The sequence below is a fragment of the Branchiostoma floridae genome, chromosome 5, assembly GCF_000003815.2.
Source record: "Branchiostoma floridae strain S238N-H82 chromosome 5, Bfl_VNyyK, whole genome shotgun sequence".
NCBI classification, from domain to species: domain Eukaryota; kingdom Metazoa; phylum Chordata; class Leptocardii; order Amphioxiformes; family Branchiostomatidae; genus Branchiostoma; species Branchiostoma floridae.
The window spans coordinates 1,688,820-1,706,642 of NC_049983.1; the positions used below are offsets into that span (position 1 = coordinate 1,688,820).

The 17,823-nt window shown below is 38.3% G+C and overlaps 1 protein-coding gene across 1 annotated transcript; it reads right to left on the reverse strand.

Annotated features, from left to right (window-relative positions):
• Positions 1-10,218: 10,218 nt before the first annotated feature.
• On the reverse strand, positions 10,219-17,785 carry LOC118416507 (early endosome antigen 1-like; the record flags this gene model as incomplete). Its single annotated transcript, XM_035821628.1, is given in 7 exon segments — positions 10,219-11,915; positions 12,821-12,919; positions 13,630-13,750; positions 14,298-14,352; positions 14,815-14,998; positions 17,010-17,099; positions 17,714-17,785. Coding segments are annotated over 7 exon segments (747 nt in total), but the record flags the coding sequence as incomplete, so codon positions are not given.
• Positions 17,786-17,823: the final 38 nt, after the last annotated feature.

Consider the following 17,823-nt stretch of genomic DNA (forward strand, 5'->3'; position numbering starts at 1 on the left):
TCTATCGGTGCGACTCGACATACGACCAAACATGGTATTTAAATCGCTTATAAAACGCGTGCAAATCAACTCTTTTAGGAATTAAATAATTAAATTGTAAAAACTAATAGCTCCAGATTTGTGTCTTATTAGGGATTTTTAGAATATGGAGGCAATTTTGAATTACGAGTCTGAAAATATTGATTTTTCAACCTTATCTTGGCTGTAAAAATAGTTCTAAGTACAAGTTGAAAAATTCCTAAGAGAGAAAGTTTAATATTACAATCATTACTCATATGATATAAAAGATTTGGATTTTAAGTCAAATTTAGGACCGATCTAGATATGGTATTTGTTTTTTTGTCCACCAAACATCCTTTCTAAATCAACCAACTAGGCACATTTAAGAAAACATTGAGACAAAACTGTGCAGCACACGTACACGGTAAGATTTGACGTGTACGCACTGCCAGTTTTCATTGAATCTCGACGAGACACGTGCGAGGGGTTGCTTTTCTAACTATCACGATCTTGTAGAAGATGTTTCAGTCACCGTCAGCCCTCCGCGGGGACCGCGCGGGAGCTCCGGTAACCCGATACTCTACGTTCGAATGGGAACTTTTGGGCCAAATTTGACCATCGTGGAATCTCATTATTTGCAATATATTTCAAACATCTATATTATATTGTTACTAAAAGAAGTGTTTACCAATGTTGCATATATTTATCCAAACATACTGCAAATATTTATTCAAACATATGAGGACACATACTGGTGAAAAACCATACAAGTGTGACCAATGTGACTTTTCTGCTGCACACAAAATCAGTTTGGAACAACATCTAGCCAAACACACTGGAGAAAAGTCCTACATGTGTGGGGAATGTGGGTACAGGACAACTCGGAAGTCTGATTTATGCAAATATATGAGAACTCACACGTTTGAAAAACCCTACAAGTGTGACCGATTTGACTACTCTGCTGCAGATAAGTCCACCTTAACCCTATTCAGACGGGGGGGAGGCTTTTGAGGCCCGCGCCCGCTTTGATGTCCTATGAGGCCAGAACGACTTATGATAGAGCCACCAAATTTTGTGAGTTTTCCTAAAATATTGTTTGCAAAAAAAATGAGGAAGTTTGACAAATTTTACATTTTTCATGTTGCCATGGCAACTGTTCGTTGACAGGCAGTTTTGCACAAAATCGCTAATTTTGCTTCTAACAATGTGTTTTTCACGTTTATTTACTATATTACTGCTATTTTGTTACATAAATAAAATCTGATGTTATTTAGAATATCTTTCATAATTAGATACGCATAAATTATGCTAATAACTTGATGTCATCAGCCCAAATCCAAGATGGCGGACGGTATGACAAGATCAGTAGTAACTAGCTTATTATGCCTCAGAAATTATAACTATCTGGTATTTTTTCATCTAAAATCATCGAAATGAATGTATGACAAGGTATGACAAAAAAGCCCGGTCTGAATAGGGTTAAACCAACATCTAGTCATGCACACTGGTGATGCATTCAGCTCTATAAGTGTAGGAACAAGGTAACGCACATTTGCAACTTATCCCAACATATCGAAACTCCCTCAGGTGTAAACGCTTACCTATGTGACCAGTGTTATTTCTGATGCACACAAATCTTCTTTGGACAACCATTGTATAACACAACGGTGAAAACACTACATATTCTGTTATTTCATGTATTTATGTAATGTCTATTGGCCATTTTGTTAATGATTAAAAGTCCGGACATTTTCCTTCTCTCTTCAAGTGCCATCCACTGTAGTTCTATTTTCATTTCGGTAACCATAGCATCCCTGTTGGAGGTTTTTTGTACAGAATGTTGCAGCTCGATTGTGCACCCTTTCCTGTTTATCGTTGTCTTTGTATACGGATCCCATACTATCTTGACCTTTACTTCATGTTTATTACATATAAAGTCACTTTACGTCTCATAAACGTGTGAATTAAGAGGATATAATCTGTCTATATTTTCCCTTTTGGCAGCGTAAAGTTGTCGTAAATACTTATTAAAACTCCCTTAACATTATCAAATGAACCCTATCAATACGGAGTTTGGGCTAGAAGTGCCTGAGCCAATTTTGACGCCGTATAACTGATGAACGACGTGAATTAGGAATACGAAATTGGATTACTTTTCCTTAAAAAAAATGTTGGCATCAATTCTACGAAAAACTACAAGTTTGAAATGCTTCGTGTTTTCATGGCAACGAGTTTCTGACAAGAATACTTTACCAGATTTAATAGATTGAGTTTAGATAATGATGTTTGAAGAGTTTATTGCTGAACCCGACTTTTTTGCTATATCATAAACTTTCCGAAACGTTTCGATAAACCTTTCGTTCTTGTACTGTATCCAATCAAAACTCAGGTCAAAACTCAGAAAAGGGCGGCAGCTAACCAAAACTCAAAACCGAGCGATCTACAGATATACTGTGATAGTTACTGGTAGTTCCAAAATATACACTTAAATCTGACCTGTTAAAGAACAGATCACAACAGCAAATGTAACAATTAGGACCTATATAATCATAGCGAATATAATATTATGCTTATATCAACAGCTGCCATTATAGAACCAAATAAGTAGGCCTAACTTTAATGTACACCATAACACTTAAAAAGAAATTTAAAGGACGACGGTGATATAAAACAAAGTAAAATAACAGTGATACTTTCATATAAGGAACAAGACAACTTTATCTTGATTTTTGAATAAACAAAAACATACAAGAACCCTACAAATACCTTAAAAATTAGCTTTAACATATTGTAGTAAATACATCTACAGCTACAATAGCAAAATGCTACTGCGTGCAGCTGGTAACGTAATACATGATTTAACAATAGGGACCCAAATGAACATAAACTTGTGTCTATCATCTTCTCAACTATCTTAATTGAACAAAGTACGGTCTTTTAAACTCTAAAGCAAAAACAAATTAAACAAAACAAAACAATGCTTATAACAGCAAACTTCGTCAGTATAGTATGTTATTGTAACTTACAAAATAGATAGCTGGATAAGAAACCAAAAATGGATTGTCGTAAACCCATGCCGTCAACTTCAAAGAAAGTGTTGTATAAACCGTAAAGTGTGTTTCCGAGTGTCCCTTCAGATTTTTCAACCGACTGAACATCTGAAATGTACTTTGAAAAAACAGATATATTGTAGAAACTAAATGACTCGAACAAACAAATGTAACATAATCAACCATAAAACCATAATTATAGCAACTCTACCTTTCTGGGAATTTTCTTTCAACTCATACGTTACACTTGCTAACTTCCGTTGTGTCTCCTGCTATCACTACAAAAGATGGCAGTGTAGTTCTTTAGATCAGGTTTATATGACCTGTTATCATTCTGTATCTATCATTCACTGTTACATCACTTTAAACGTTTTTTTCCAGGTGCTGACAGACTAACCAAATAACAATATGTGGTGCCCTAACTAGAGTAGAGGCTATGAAAGCCAGCACGGTATCACTCTCTTGTCATTCTGATGAAGACTTTGTAATAAATGGCGGAAACCAGTAAACCGTTTTGTTTCTGCCGTCATCGTTCTGACGCCTTATCGACCAATATGTGCTTCATGAATAAGCAATGCTTGCAAACAAACTATTGAAACGAACTGTTAAAGCAAATACAATCATTGACCTAAGCAGGTATGACAAGAACCTGATAGAACTAATAAAATTTAACAGTAACTGTAAATTGTTTAAACAATCTTAATATCAGGTACAAGCATATAACAAGAACACGATAATACTAACTCGAAAGTAGTAAATGCAACAGGTTAAACAGTCTTTAGAATTACAAAGGCATTATATGCTGGTGTATCACGGGAACATAATAGCACAAACAATATAGCAGATGTAAATTTTAAGAACACACAGTGGCCAATCGTGGAAAAAAAACTACAACCAACCCACAGGTCCTATCAGTATTTCAAATACAGGTATACCTACAGTGCGAAACTGCATTAAATCTCGAGATACCTACATTTTAAAGGTTGTTCCAAACTGAGTTCAAAATACAGTTAATTACAAAAATTAGATAATATTATATGAAATTCAAAAAAACAAACTAGATGACCCTACACTGTGTTGAAAACAATATGGTTCCAAACTCGAAAGCCGGTAACCTATTTATCTTAAACGTAGTAGCAAATACTATAACATTAACAGCAAAAAAAAATCAAAGCAAATATATCAACTTTGACCTACTATTACATGTATCTGCAAGACATTTATCACTAAAATTCAACAACTAAATACTTACAATATAAATGATATAAAATTAGAAGATGAACGAAAGGACGAATTTAATAACTGAGTAGTATATACCCAAGCAAAATGTTTTAAACAATCATGAGATCTACCAAATAAGATTTTGTATGCAATCCTTCAAATTCGCCACCAGAGAATCATTCTCTCATGTATGTCCACAATCATTGATTTTTCTTACTCGTGAGTCCGCATGTGCCTCTTCAGATTACCCAGCTGACTGAACTGCCTGCTGCACTCCTCGCATTTGTAGGGTTTCTCCCCTGTGTGAGTCCGCATGTGCCTCTTCAGATCACCAACCTGACTGTACTGCCTGCTGCACTCCTCACAACTGTAGGGTTTTTCACCTGTGTGAGATTGCATATGGGTCTTTAAGTGACTAAGATGACTAAACTGCCTGCTGCACTCCTCACACATGTAGGGCTTCTCCCCAGTGAGTACGCATGTGGGTCTTCAGATTACACAGCTGACTGAACTGGCTGCTGCACTCCTCACACTTGTAGGACTTCTCCCCAGTGTGAGTACGCATGTGGGTCTTCAGATCGCTCACCCGACTGAACTGCCTGCTACACTCCTCGCATTTGTAGGGTTTCTCACCTGTGTGAGTCCGCATGTGTTTCTTCAGATCGCCCAGCTGACTGAACTGCCGGTTGCACTCCTCACAACTGTAGGGTTTCTCCCCAGTGTGAGTACGCATGTGCCTCTTCAGATTACTCAGCTGACTGAACTCCTTGCTACACTCCTCACACTTGTAGGGCTTCTCACCTGTGTGAGTCCTCATGTGTTTCTTCAGATCACCAACCTGACTGTACTACCTGCTGCACTCCTCACATCTGTAGGGTTTTTCACAAGTGTGAGCCCGTAAATGTCTGTTCAGCTGGCTTAGATAACTGAACTGCCTGCTGCACTCCTCACATCTGTAGCGTTTCTCTTCTCTGTTAGATCGCAAATCATGGTCAGAATCCGTTTTTGCCTTCCCTCTGACGTCATCCAACCTCTGCACGTCACGTGCGGATGTCATGCTTGTTTATCTAATGGGAGAGAAAACAAATATGATGCATTCATTGTAGAATCTTTACATAAACACGTAAAACTCCCTACGTAAAATTTGGAAAGCTAGCTCCCATTAGAAAACAAACCAAGACAAAAATGTTTAAAAGCATGTTTTGAAGCAATTCTACATGTCACGCTCCCCAAAAAAACTTGACGGTACAAGGATGTCTAAGGTGTAGCAGAAGACAGACGGCCCTGGAGACAGGCCTCCATTTTCATGACTACCTGAACCCATCATTTCATATGGTGGTAGATATAGAACTGCATGTTAGCAATGTAAAAAAAAAATACATGCGAATTATATACTGCCAGTGTAAACACAAAAGATCAGTAATGAACACGAAATGTTTTTGTCCTTCTCCAGTGCAAATTTCACCATCTATGGAAGGTTTTAGATGGTTTAGAACAAAAAAAGGGAATAGAAGTGAGTCAGAGAGATATTTTTTGCACGTCCGGACATTAAGTCTTGGTTCCGGACATTAAGTTTTTTTTTTTTTTTTACTCGGACGTAAACGTTTTTACAAGTCCAATTCCAGTTCGGGGTTTTAGGTAAGCACCACTATACTGTGTATCACAGAGGTAGACAATTAGTACTGTATTACGTATTCAAAAGATAGATACGGTACGATTAGTTAAAACTGATCATATCAGCACTGTCAAAGAAAAGAGTGAACTGTTCTGTCCATTTGTATAACGAGTAAGTGGTTCCCGACTGGCGGTTCAAAGGGCGGTTCAAAGCGCCGGGTTTTCATTATAGCAGGGTTTCCAGAAGTTGCAGCGCACATGCGTGCGGCGTTGGTGTTTTCCGTTCGCGAAGCGATTTCGATTGATCGCCGTGTAAAATCTGGAAAGGCCTAGAACTTCAATCTTACCAGAATCATACGGTAGTATGTAGTATAGGGGCCGTGTTAGTGTAAAAATTTTCAGCAGGGGATAAAAGATATGGCCTTCGGAAAAAATGCCTTGCGAGCCGAGAAAGTCACTTCCGCGTTCTCCTGTTCAAGCGTTCTGCGGGCATGGCGTTGCGTCAGCCTTATTTGCATCTCAGCCTTATTTGGAAGCAACCCATATATGGTAGGATCGGATAGACAAGAAAACAAGCTTCAATTTGGTATGTGTGCAGTTTTTGTACCTCAATCCTAAGGTGATCTGTCAATAGTTTGAAAAATTGGGTGGCGTTTTTCACCACTGATATCTAAACTTCAAAAATGCACAATGTGTGTAACAAGCGTTTTCTAAGCTTTAAAATGATGTATAACATGAGGGGATTTGTTGTGACTTGGCGATGTGAGGCCGGCCTCGAGGGCTCCGTGTGGTGCGCCGAGTCCGGGCGCCGGGGTCTCGGCCCGCCGTGAGTCACGGCCGTATACCCCGGCATAGTTGGGCGGTTCCATAATTATCAAAATATTTGCGTTTTCTACGGAAATTATAGCGTTTTGATACTCATTAGATTGTATGCAGATAATGAGGTAGCCACATACTATAACCACATAAGTGTAGGCATGTTCAGTCACATTTGCAGGTTTGCGACGCAAAACTTTTTTGTTTTCTTTGTCACCAACTTCATCAAAGGAAAAATTATTTGTGAATGTATGTGTCCAATGTGAACATATTTGCGTTGGGATGATGCCTGAAGTTCACTTTTTACATTGTACGATCCAAAAATCAATAACATAGCTAGTTGTGTTTGTTGTTGAATGTGATATCAAGGACACATTGGTTTTTGCTGACATTTCAATGTAATGATTTTTCAGATATGCAAAAGATGCTGCTTTGATAATAGCACCTGAAACATCACAAAAGAAATGGTACAAAGGGGGAATTACAATGTAGCAACCATTCAAAGATGTGCAACTTAGAAGAAGAGCTACCAAGTCTTTTCTACTAAATGTTGTAATTTCAAAGAATTATCAATTGTTGTGCAATTCAGCCAGTTGGCTGCAAATAAACTTGAATAAACCAGTACAATGTCAGTTGATCATAGGTAATATATTTTATATACTTTTGGTCATCATATGTCTTAAAAGTAGCATTTCCTGGTGAAGTATGATAGGTTTGATGGTAAATTTAGAATTAGCAAGTTCAAAACCCTCTAGGAGTGAAGTATGTTGATATCAAATGAACTATATGGAAGATAGTGTGACTTCACATATATATTATGTGTAGACAGGTACTGATGACCTTTGACCTTTTGAGATATGCTACAAATTATCATTTTTGATCGCAAATAATTCCGTAACAATGTCTCAAGAATGTCTGTAATACATTGTATTAAGAGAATCTACTACATATTTCCAATTTGAAATATCTTAGTTATAGGGTGAACAGTTTATTGATTATTGCTCTTCAAAAAGGGTTAGCCACTTTTCCAGCTGTGCCATGCTGAAAAAACTTAATCTTCAGCAGGTTGACCTCACCTGTAGTGAAAGAAAAAGGCAAATAAACACCTTATCTTTACTTGATTGCTACAAAATACTACCTGGACTGTGCAGAAAAAAGTGTTTGAGTAGCACAATGTTTTTACTTTCTTGATTATTGCTAATTAAAAATGCAATTTTCACACCTGGCGCCACACCTACGGACACCGCCCAGCAACTTCGAAAGGCCATATCTCGGGAACGGAAAGTCCGATTTTCGTTCTGTAACTTTCTTTTTTCATGTTTCAGCACCCTCTATCAGGAAATATAAATTTAAAGTCACCGCGAAAACTCAATTTTCCCGCTTCCTACGTAATTTTTTGGAGTGGCCACCAGAACCAGACCCTCCTGGCTGTAAACAACAACTTCCAGGCCTCCAGTAGGCACCCTAGGGGTTGGGGTAATGAGTTCATCACACTCCAGGCTGGCTACAGGGGAAGATCGTCTTCTAAATACTACTAGTAATTTTTTTTAAAAATTACATTTAAATTCATTTAGAGTATTGCCCCAGACATGCATGCATACAAACATGCCAAAAACAGTTACTACTGAATTTCCCCGTGAAATTTGAAACACGCCAGACCTTATTGAACACCAGATGTGTTGGCAGGACGTTTCTTGGCCAGGGGCTGACATGGGAACTTGGTGTATACCTTATGTAATATAACTACCGCATCGACTTTCATACCAGTACAAAAATCTATTACAACGTATGCATTCGAACCGTATACCTTTCTCTCTACAATTGAGATAAATCCTAACACTTGCATTTGTAGGTGTTTTTTTTTAAAGATTCTTTTAAAGAATCCAATAAACCCCTATATTGGGCCCAAGTTGAGTTTTTCCTCATATGCATTCCATCGCAAGCAGCAACAACACAGTCATATTTCTGTCAAATCTACGGATTTACTGAAATCAAAATTCAACAGATTGTTTTACCTGAACAAAGTTGATCCCTAGCCTTGCAAAAAATGCCAGAGGACTGTCTTTAAAGCTGCAAATGTATGGCTTTTTTCGTTCAAAACTGGAAAGAAACTTTTCAATACCGCCCTTTGTATCTTTCTTGGCAAAGAGGAAGTCGCGAAGAGATGACCCGGAAGTACTCTTTGGGTCAAATATTACGTCCTGATTATCCAAATAATCCAGTGTTCACAACGTCGATCATTTAGGTTTTGTTCAGGTGGATAATCTGGTGTCTTTTGCCAGCCAAAAGGTACCCAAATTATGAGTAATGAGGCTGTTAAACGTGATCAAGGCACCTCCTCGAGCAAGGGACCCCCGTTTTACGTCCCTCCCGGAAGACGAGTTCGTGGAAAGCTTCGTGAGGCTACAGCAATCCAGTCGTCCTTGGGTAGGGGACTCCCATCCAAGCACTGTCCGGACCGCGCGTTGCTTAACTTCCGAGATCGAGGGATCCGGTGTACCAACGTGCCACGTGGCCAAGAGACAATACGTCTTTCTTCGAGGCTGATACTGTCTCAGAGGAAACTGCTGCTGAAATATATCTTTTTAATAATCAGAATCGAATGAAGATTCATATCATTAATTCATTCTTGCCGATCGAGTTGCCTTTAACGCTACAATCTGCTTATTTAGGCTATTTTGCTTTGATGATATGGATATCATTCTCTGAGAACCTCAAAATAAAATTGCTAAAAACTGATAACTTGATTATGAAATCTGAGTGGTCAAGAAGGTTTAACAACTTTATTGGATTCCTGGATGTCTAACCTTCCTCGATGCAAGCAAACCCTAACACGATATCGATAATACAAACACTAATTTAAATTAAGCTGACAAAAGTTAAAATGAACAACAAATCTGACACCACTTTAAATGCCTATCTTTATTCTGTTCTTCAAGTTGAACTACACGTTCTAATTTGAAGCTGCCTCCAGTGAAAGAATATACAAATGTACCCCCAAACAATAAGTCATGGAACAAGTCATGGCATTAATTTAAAAACATTGCATACCAGTATATTTGGCACAAGCCTACCATGCTATCTATGCAGTAAGCAAATTGGTATGCAAATTAAATATCAAAATTATCAGCAGATATAGAACTTAATAACAGCATTATACATTGACAAACATATTTTATTTAGCCGGATCAGGCAAAATTTATACTTATCGTAGACTCAATGGCTGATTTTAAAGAGTAGCAGCTACAAGCATAGATCGTTATAAGCTTCTTGAATTAAAAGGATATCCATTATGTCAAAACTTACCAGATACCTATTCAATTTAAGTTGAAAGGAAGTCTATCATTAAACTAAGTACAGGCTTGGATATCTTTGCTTTGAATCTAAGATATGGCGCGATTAATGTAGGCTTCAAATGTTGGCATTTGAATATATAGTAATTTGAAAGTAAACTAATTGCTACCTCCTGTTTTAATGCCAGAACTATCAATGGAATGATGACAAAGTTACAATGAACAAAGATCCATCCAGCCAGACTTTATCAATAACTCTACTTAATTCAATGCAACCCCATTCCGAATAGCTTAATTCCTTTTGCGACCTTCATTTTGCCTGCTCCATACTTAATTCTATATACTGAGATGTATAACTACTAATAGAAAGCTGAACACAGAAAGCAGTTTTAAGGAAGCCCTATGTTATAACTTAAAATGAACGTACATTAATGTTTGACATTATTTGCAACAACGATTGCATAAACATTTTTAAACATATCTAAATAATTCTTCCTTGCATACCCTGAAGTTTACAGTACGAACAAATGTTGCCTAATACAGTGCAATTGTCAACTGTATTGTATGCATACATATGTGCTTAAATTATATTTCTATGTAAAAAAGAAGTCAGCCTTCAACTTGTCACCATCTATAGTTTTACTTAATCATGATACCTGCTTGTAGTATATTCAAATGTCACAAAATGTTTATTGATGTCTGTGGAAACAAGTTCCGATTCCCCTTTTGTTTCTTTTTCAATAATGACTGCTTTCATTGCTAAGTTGTTTCATATTGTCTATTGCTTGCTATCTACAGTCAAGCTATGGTAGAGAAGCTTTGTTGTAGCTGTTAGTGTTACCTTTTTGGCAACTGGTACACTGTATAATGTTGTATAAGGGATGCTCATACAAGTTTTACACAATACCTACGAATTTTACAGAATTCACACAATCAATTACTATGAGACATATGCATGATTTCTAAGGGTTTCTTACGAGTTTTATGCAAACCAATTTTACGTATATTATAAGCACCTTGCTTACACAGACTGTCAGTATTCCCAAAATTTTGCATTAATTCTACAAAATTTGCAGGAATTCTGTAAAAATCTGTATGATTTCCATAAAATCTCTAAGCAATCTGTAAACTTTTATGAATACTTAGGCACCTCTGTTCACAGCTTCACGGTCAACTTGAAGTAATAGCCCAGTTCAAAGATATGTCATATTGACATTCACTACTGTGAAGATACAAAAAGTTGCATGGATGGTCTTTAGGCTGCCTGTTTGCTTACATGGCAAGAGTGGTTCACAATTCATACAATCGTAATATAGTGTTATTACCATATGCTAGCACAAATTTACTATTTGATCGATGAATAACTCACATTTTATTTATGTAACCAAAATTAAATCTATTTTCCACACTAGCAACAGCAATTTTCTCTGTACTCTAATTTCACATGAAATATTCTACATAAAGGACATATGGTTCAAACTAGTTATTGGCAACTCAGTTATCTACATCAAAAACAAGAGAACTTTCAACTGACAACACGTAGCACAACATACTATGTATATATACAAAAATGAAAAACAAAAGAGCTATAACCTACTGTATATATAGGCCTATTAAAAATTTCTATATAGCTGGCATACATCTAAACTACAATTAGGTCCCATTTTAAGAAAACAACTACTGATTCCCCCCATTAGAACAAATCGTCACGGTCGATTCTTCTATCTACAACTGTAACATATGGATCTTTCCACTATAAAAACGGGGGAGTCTTATCTTATATGGCAAGTTTTAATTATCTTGTTGCGACTTCCTCGAAGCAGGTGTCACAGACCCGTACTGGTTTCTTAGAGGAGGGAATTTTGGCAGTCTTGGCCGAACACTCGTTGCAGAAGATATTCCCACAGTGTCGGCAGTGGTGCTGGAAAGCACAATAAATGTTTAGACATACATGTAAATGACGGTTTTGAACCTTACAACAAAATGTCATTGTAATTTCATTCGTAAATAATAGAACTTGTTTGTACTACAATCCCCATACCCAATCAGAGTCAGCGAGCTTGGCACTTTGCGGATTTACTTTCGTCAGACAGTGCAGCAAATTTAGAGTCCAAACTCTGCTATTAAATATCGGTGATTATTCCCTTTTATCACTTTTGCATTCCAACAAATGGCTTACCGAAAATGGATTTAAGTTCCCCGGGATTTAATTTCGCGGTAGTGGGAAAAAGGACTTTTTGCGGTGGTTTTAATTTTGTGGTAGCACCATGTACTGTAGTCTCTCACTGTCATGGAAAAATGTTTGCAGTGGTTTTAAGTTCGCGGTAAAGCTGACACCGCAAAAACCGTGAACATTAATCCAACGCAAAAGTTTCTGCATTTACAGCATTTTCTTATCTTCCAGGTTTGGAGAGTGAGTTTGAACACTATCCATTATTTTCGGATTAGTGCAATGGCATAATTTGCAAGTAAATCCCCCTATGACGAAAGTCATATATGCGGTTGAAATTCATCTATTCAGTGTTATACATTGTAAAATAGAAATACTGTTTTGTACTGCGCTCTACTTGTAGTTTTGTGCTACTTACCAAAACACATCTCATTCATTTATCAAGTTACAAAGTTAAGCCAACCCACACTTTTCTGTGTATAGGGCTGTGCCCTTTTACCTCTCGATAGCGAGTAAGCCACACACATATATAATAGATGCTCTAGTCCACTCTAGGTGGGATGTAAAATCATAACAGGATATCATAGCTATTTGGTTGATAATCCATTGTCAATGTCAACAGTATTTCTTACAAGCGACAATTGCAAGCAACTTACCTTTCTGACGGTGACGGAGAAACCCTTGTTACAGGACATACAGTTGTTCACAGTCTCATCATCTGCCCACTTACGGTTCATGGCCTGGGTTTGTTTGATCTGAAAAGAAGAAATTGTCAAAATGTTTAATGAGGATTCCTTTTGATTTTTCAACTACAAAGAAGTGAGTATATGACTATAAACAGAGCTGAAGCTGACGGCATACCTCAGGCTGTAGCTCAAATTTATTTCTCGCACATCTAACTTACTGATTTTCAAAAGAGTGTCACCTGCAAATTAACGATCACAATGATATGAATTTTGGCAGGCATTCAAAAGAAGGGTAATAGATATATAACAACTATGTTCCAAAACTTTAATTCTGGACCTTATTTCTGGACAAGGCCACAAATTTTAAACCCTCGCAAAGCTCAGTCATACAGTAGACATATATTGGGATACTTCTCTATTGTGATTCCAATGTATGATAGAAGGATACATCAATATTATGTGAAACCCAATGGAAAACACATTTAATACCCATGACCAATTGCTCCATCTACAGAAACAAAAGGACCTGTCAGCCTGTTGTCTGCTATGCTCTCCTCCAATAGGAGTGATTGATTACCATCAAGCTCATGAGAAACACATTGGAATCACAGTCTCTAATTGGAGATTAGGAAACCTTTCGGATATGTATCCTCCAAAGCAAACATAAAGTACCCTCTGGCTAGGGAAAACTGTGCATGTTTCCCCTGAGTTTCGATAATTGAACTGAGCTTTATGAGGGATGTCTATAGCTATATACAATGTACATGTACTTGTCCCACCTGTAGAGACTGGTTCTCCCTGCCCAGCTCCTGCATGGCTGCCTGTGCATCCTCCAGTTTCCTCCTCAGGTCTGCACACTTGTTCCTCAGCTGCTCACACTCGTTCTCACTCGTCAGGCATCTGATCATGCCACAAGAGGTGAGTATGAAAAAAAAAAAGGTTACCGTAGGCAAAAAGGATAGTATTACGTCAATGAAGGTTGGATATCCAGGTGATAAGATACGCCAAAAAAGCAGTTACTTGAACGTAAAAAACTGACCGTTTCCAAAATCATATCCAGTTGCTTATAGTGTCAATAAGTAACTGCTTTTAAGTGTTAAAGGAGTCCTGTTAGATTTTTGAGGCCATGTATAGGGGCAGTGGGTTGTTATTCACTGTGTCTAGTATATAATGGCACGGTATTGGGAGGTGGAGCGCAAAAGTCATATAAAGTGCTTGTCTCAAGCAAGGGCACAACATGTCAAGGGACTCGAACCTAAGACCTCTGTGTTCTGGGCCAAACTCCCTATCTGTTATCTGTTATGCCAACATTGCGTCACTACCTTTGCATGTTATCATTTTATGGTCCACTAAAGTCTTTGATCCCATATCTTCTCTTCATGCATCAAGAAGTCAGGAGAACTGTTTGAACACAAACATGAGTAGCTCAATCCATGGACACACATACCTTTGTAGTAGTGCTCTTCTCTCTTCCTGGTTGTTTTCTATGGTAGCTTCCAACACTGCAGCAATATAAAAATCAGCATGAGAATGAGGTCAAACACCACAAAAGAGCTAACTTTTGTACACTATAAAAACATATTATTGACAGATACATTTGTAGATCATGCCAAAATGTGAAAAATATTTGGCAAGACAGCATAGTTTTTAATGCTATGTTCCTCAGTATAAAAATGCAGCCTACATTCATTTGTGACTACCATATGGACAATGTCCTGCCATTGCGGGAAAACAATTTTGACTTCCAGGTAGACTCTTATATTGTGCTGCTTTCTGGTTACATCAACTTCTCCCTCACATCCTATCACTCTAGATCTACTGTATTCAAATTAGTATGGACATGCGAAAACAGACATTCAGACACAGCATATCTATGAAAAACCCTCCTTATTCAGAAGCAACTACACTTAAAATGAAAAAGAAAAATTGTTATCACATCATATGAAACAGCATTCCCCACCCACCTGCCTTCTCCCCCTGCAGTTCTGTGAAGGCCTTCTCTGCCTCGGCCTTCTTGTTGTTGTTGACCTCCAGCTCCGACCTGAGGGTCCCCAGGTTCTCACTGAGCGCTGACAGCTGTAGTTCCAGACGTGCCTTCTCCTGGTCAGACTCCTTCTGTAGGGACTTCTTAGCTTCTTCTACTGTGGACTGGAGGAAGTATAGGATGGTACTTAGTACTATGTATAGTGTGTGGATTCCTACAACATTACAGAAAACATCTTTGCCTAACAACTATACAGCTGTAGTTCTAGATGTGCCATCTCCTAGTCAGACTCCTTCTGTAGGGACTTCTTAGCTTCTTCTACTGTGGACTGAAGAATATATAGGATAATAAGTACATTACTGAGAACATCTTTGCCTAACTACTATACAGCTGTAGCTCCAGATGTGCCTTCTCCTGGTCAGACTCCTTCTGTAAGGACTTCTTAGCTTCTTCTACTGTGGACTGAAGAATATATAGGATAGTAAGTACATTACTGAGAACATCTTTGCCTAACTACTATACAGCTGTAGCTCCAGATGTGCCTTCTCCTGGTCAGGCTCCTTCTGTAAGGACTTCTTAGCTTCTTCTACTGTGGACTGGAGAATATATAGGATAGTAAGTACATTACCGAGAACATCTTTGCCTAACTACTATACAGCTGCAGCTCCAGACGTGCCTTCTCCTGGTCAGACTCCTTCTGTAGGGACTTCTTAGCTTCTTCCACTGTGGACTGGAGAAAAGTATAGGATGGTAAGTTATATATAGTGTGTGGATTCCTAAAACATTACTGAAAACATCATTGCCTACGTAACAACTAATAGTATACAGCTGCAGCTCCAGACGTGCCTTCTCCTGGTCAGACTCCTTCTGTAGGGACTTCTTAGCTTCTTCTACTGTAGACTGGAGAAAGTATAGGATGGTAAGTTATATATAGTGTGTGGATTCCTAAAACATTACTGAAAACATCATTGCCTAACAACTATACAGCTGCAGCTCCAGTCCATCCTTCTCCTCTATGGTCAGACTCCTTCTGTAGGGACTTCTTAGCTTCTTCTACTGTGGACTGGAGAATATATAGGATAGTAAGTACATTACCGAGAACATCTTTGCCTAACTACTATACAGCTGTAGCTCCAGACGTGCCTTCTCTTGGTCAGACTCCTTCTGTAGGACTTTTTAGCTTCTTCTACTGTGGACTGAAGAATATATAGGATAGTAAGTACATTACCGAGAACATCTTTGCCTAACTACTATACAGCTGTAGCTCCAGACGTGCCTTCTCTTGGTCAGACTCCTTCTGTAGGACTTTTTAGCTTCTTCCACTGTTGACTGGAGAAAGTACATGGTGGTAAATACTATATAATATTTTTATAGTGTGTAGATTCCTCAACATTACCGCAAACATCATTGCCTGACAACTATACAGCTGAGGTGTCCAGCCTAGTCCTGTGGAAGCCAGCTCATGGGAAAGGGAGACAGGGCAGATCACCCCTTACCTACACAGATGTGCTGAGAAGGGACACTGGTCTAGAGGCAGACATCATGGGGAAATCGATGCTTGACAGGGTCTTCTGGTCTGCTACAGTCTTTCAGGTGGCAGGGGAGGAGCGACACCCGACATAAGTCAAGTTAAGTCAATTCAAGCAGCTCCAGACATGCCTTGGTCAAACTCCTGCATGGTCAAACCGCTTCTGTATACTATTAGGGACTTCTTAGCTTCTTCCACTGTTGACTTGAGGAAGTATTTTGCAATGATTATTCCTTTCAGAAAGCAATATGCATCTGATTCAGTGCTATCCTCCAAACCACAGCTGACTGCTGTTTGTACACGACATACGTCAGCTTGTATAGTACAATCAAGTACACTAGCCCAATAGTGTGATTGGCACTAATAAACTACTTTGAGGACTTTTGGATGAGCATGTCAATACCTTACAAATATCAACAACAACCTAATGTAAGTAAAATACGGCCATGTGTAACACAACTACTACAGAGTATCTCCATTATACATTGCAAATACTCATAGATGCATTACATGCACATGTATCTATGAAACCCTTATCATCTACATCTAAAAGTTCCCCCCAAACGATTAAATGTTGAGTCACATATTTAAATTATGACAGCTTTAGAACATTGTTGTGTTTCACAGCAACATGCCCATGTACCTACCAGTCTGTTGGTGAGCTGTGCATTGTCCTGTCGCAGCTGTTCCTGTACCTGTGTGCTGGCCTCCTGCTGGGCTGTATGGTCAGCTTCAAGCTAAGGAAAACATACAAAAGGATAAAAATTGGTGAATTTTTTTTCCCACATTAGACCTTATATTACAAAATTAGATACCCACTTACATGTAGTAGCAGTTCTTGTAATGAATGTTGGACCTAAGGCAATAAATGATAAAATATATCACAAAGAAAAAATGGAACTTTGACAGCCAATACTATCTTTAAAATGTTCAGACACTACCAAATACTGTATTTCTATACATAAAGTGAAGTGCTTTCCAACAAGCTTTCAGCCAGATCCTTCTACATAGGTTTTGAGTTGACCTCAAGCCTTCTGAAGCCATTTGAACAGAAGTCTGACATTAGCAACGGTACATTAGAGACCAGGGTTGTAGTCAGCCTGAAATCATTTTGCATTGAAATCATAGTGAATATCAACCATTTCTCATCTGAGACGGGGTCTAATATCGACTACTGGGTACCATTGCTGACGTCATACCTCATTTCAGGTCATGTGACATACTGTAGGCTTCTGGTCATTTCAACCTGAGAAGGACCAGAGGACTGATTAAAAGTGTGTTGGTATAATTATAAGCTCTTGATCATGTGTACAGAAATACATGAAGCATTAAAAACAAATCTAAAGTTTACCTTTTTCATGCTGTTCTTCTGTTCTTCAAGCTGATTAGTCATCTCCAGTTTCTGGTCGATAAGCAGCTGTTTTGCTTCCCGTTGAGTCTCCAGTTCCTAAGAAATGCAAG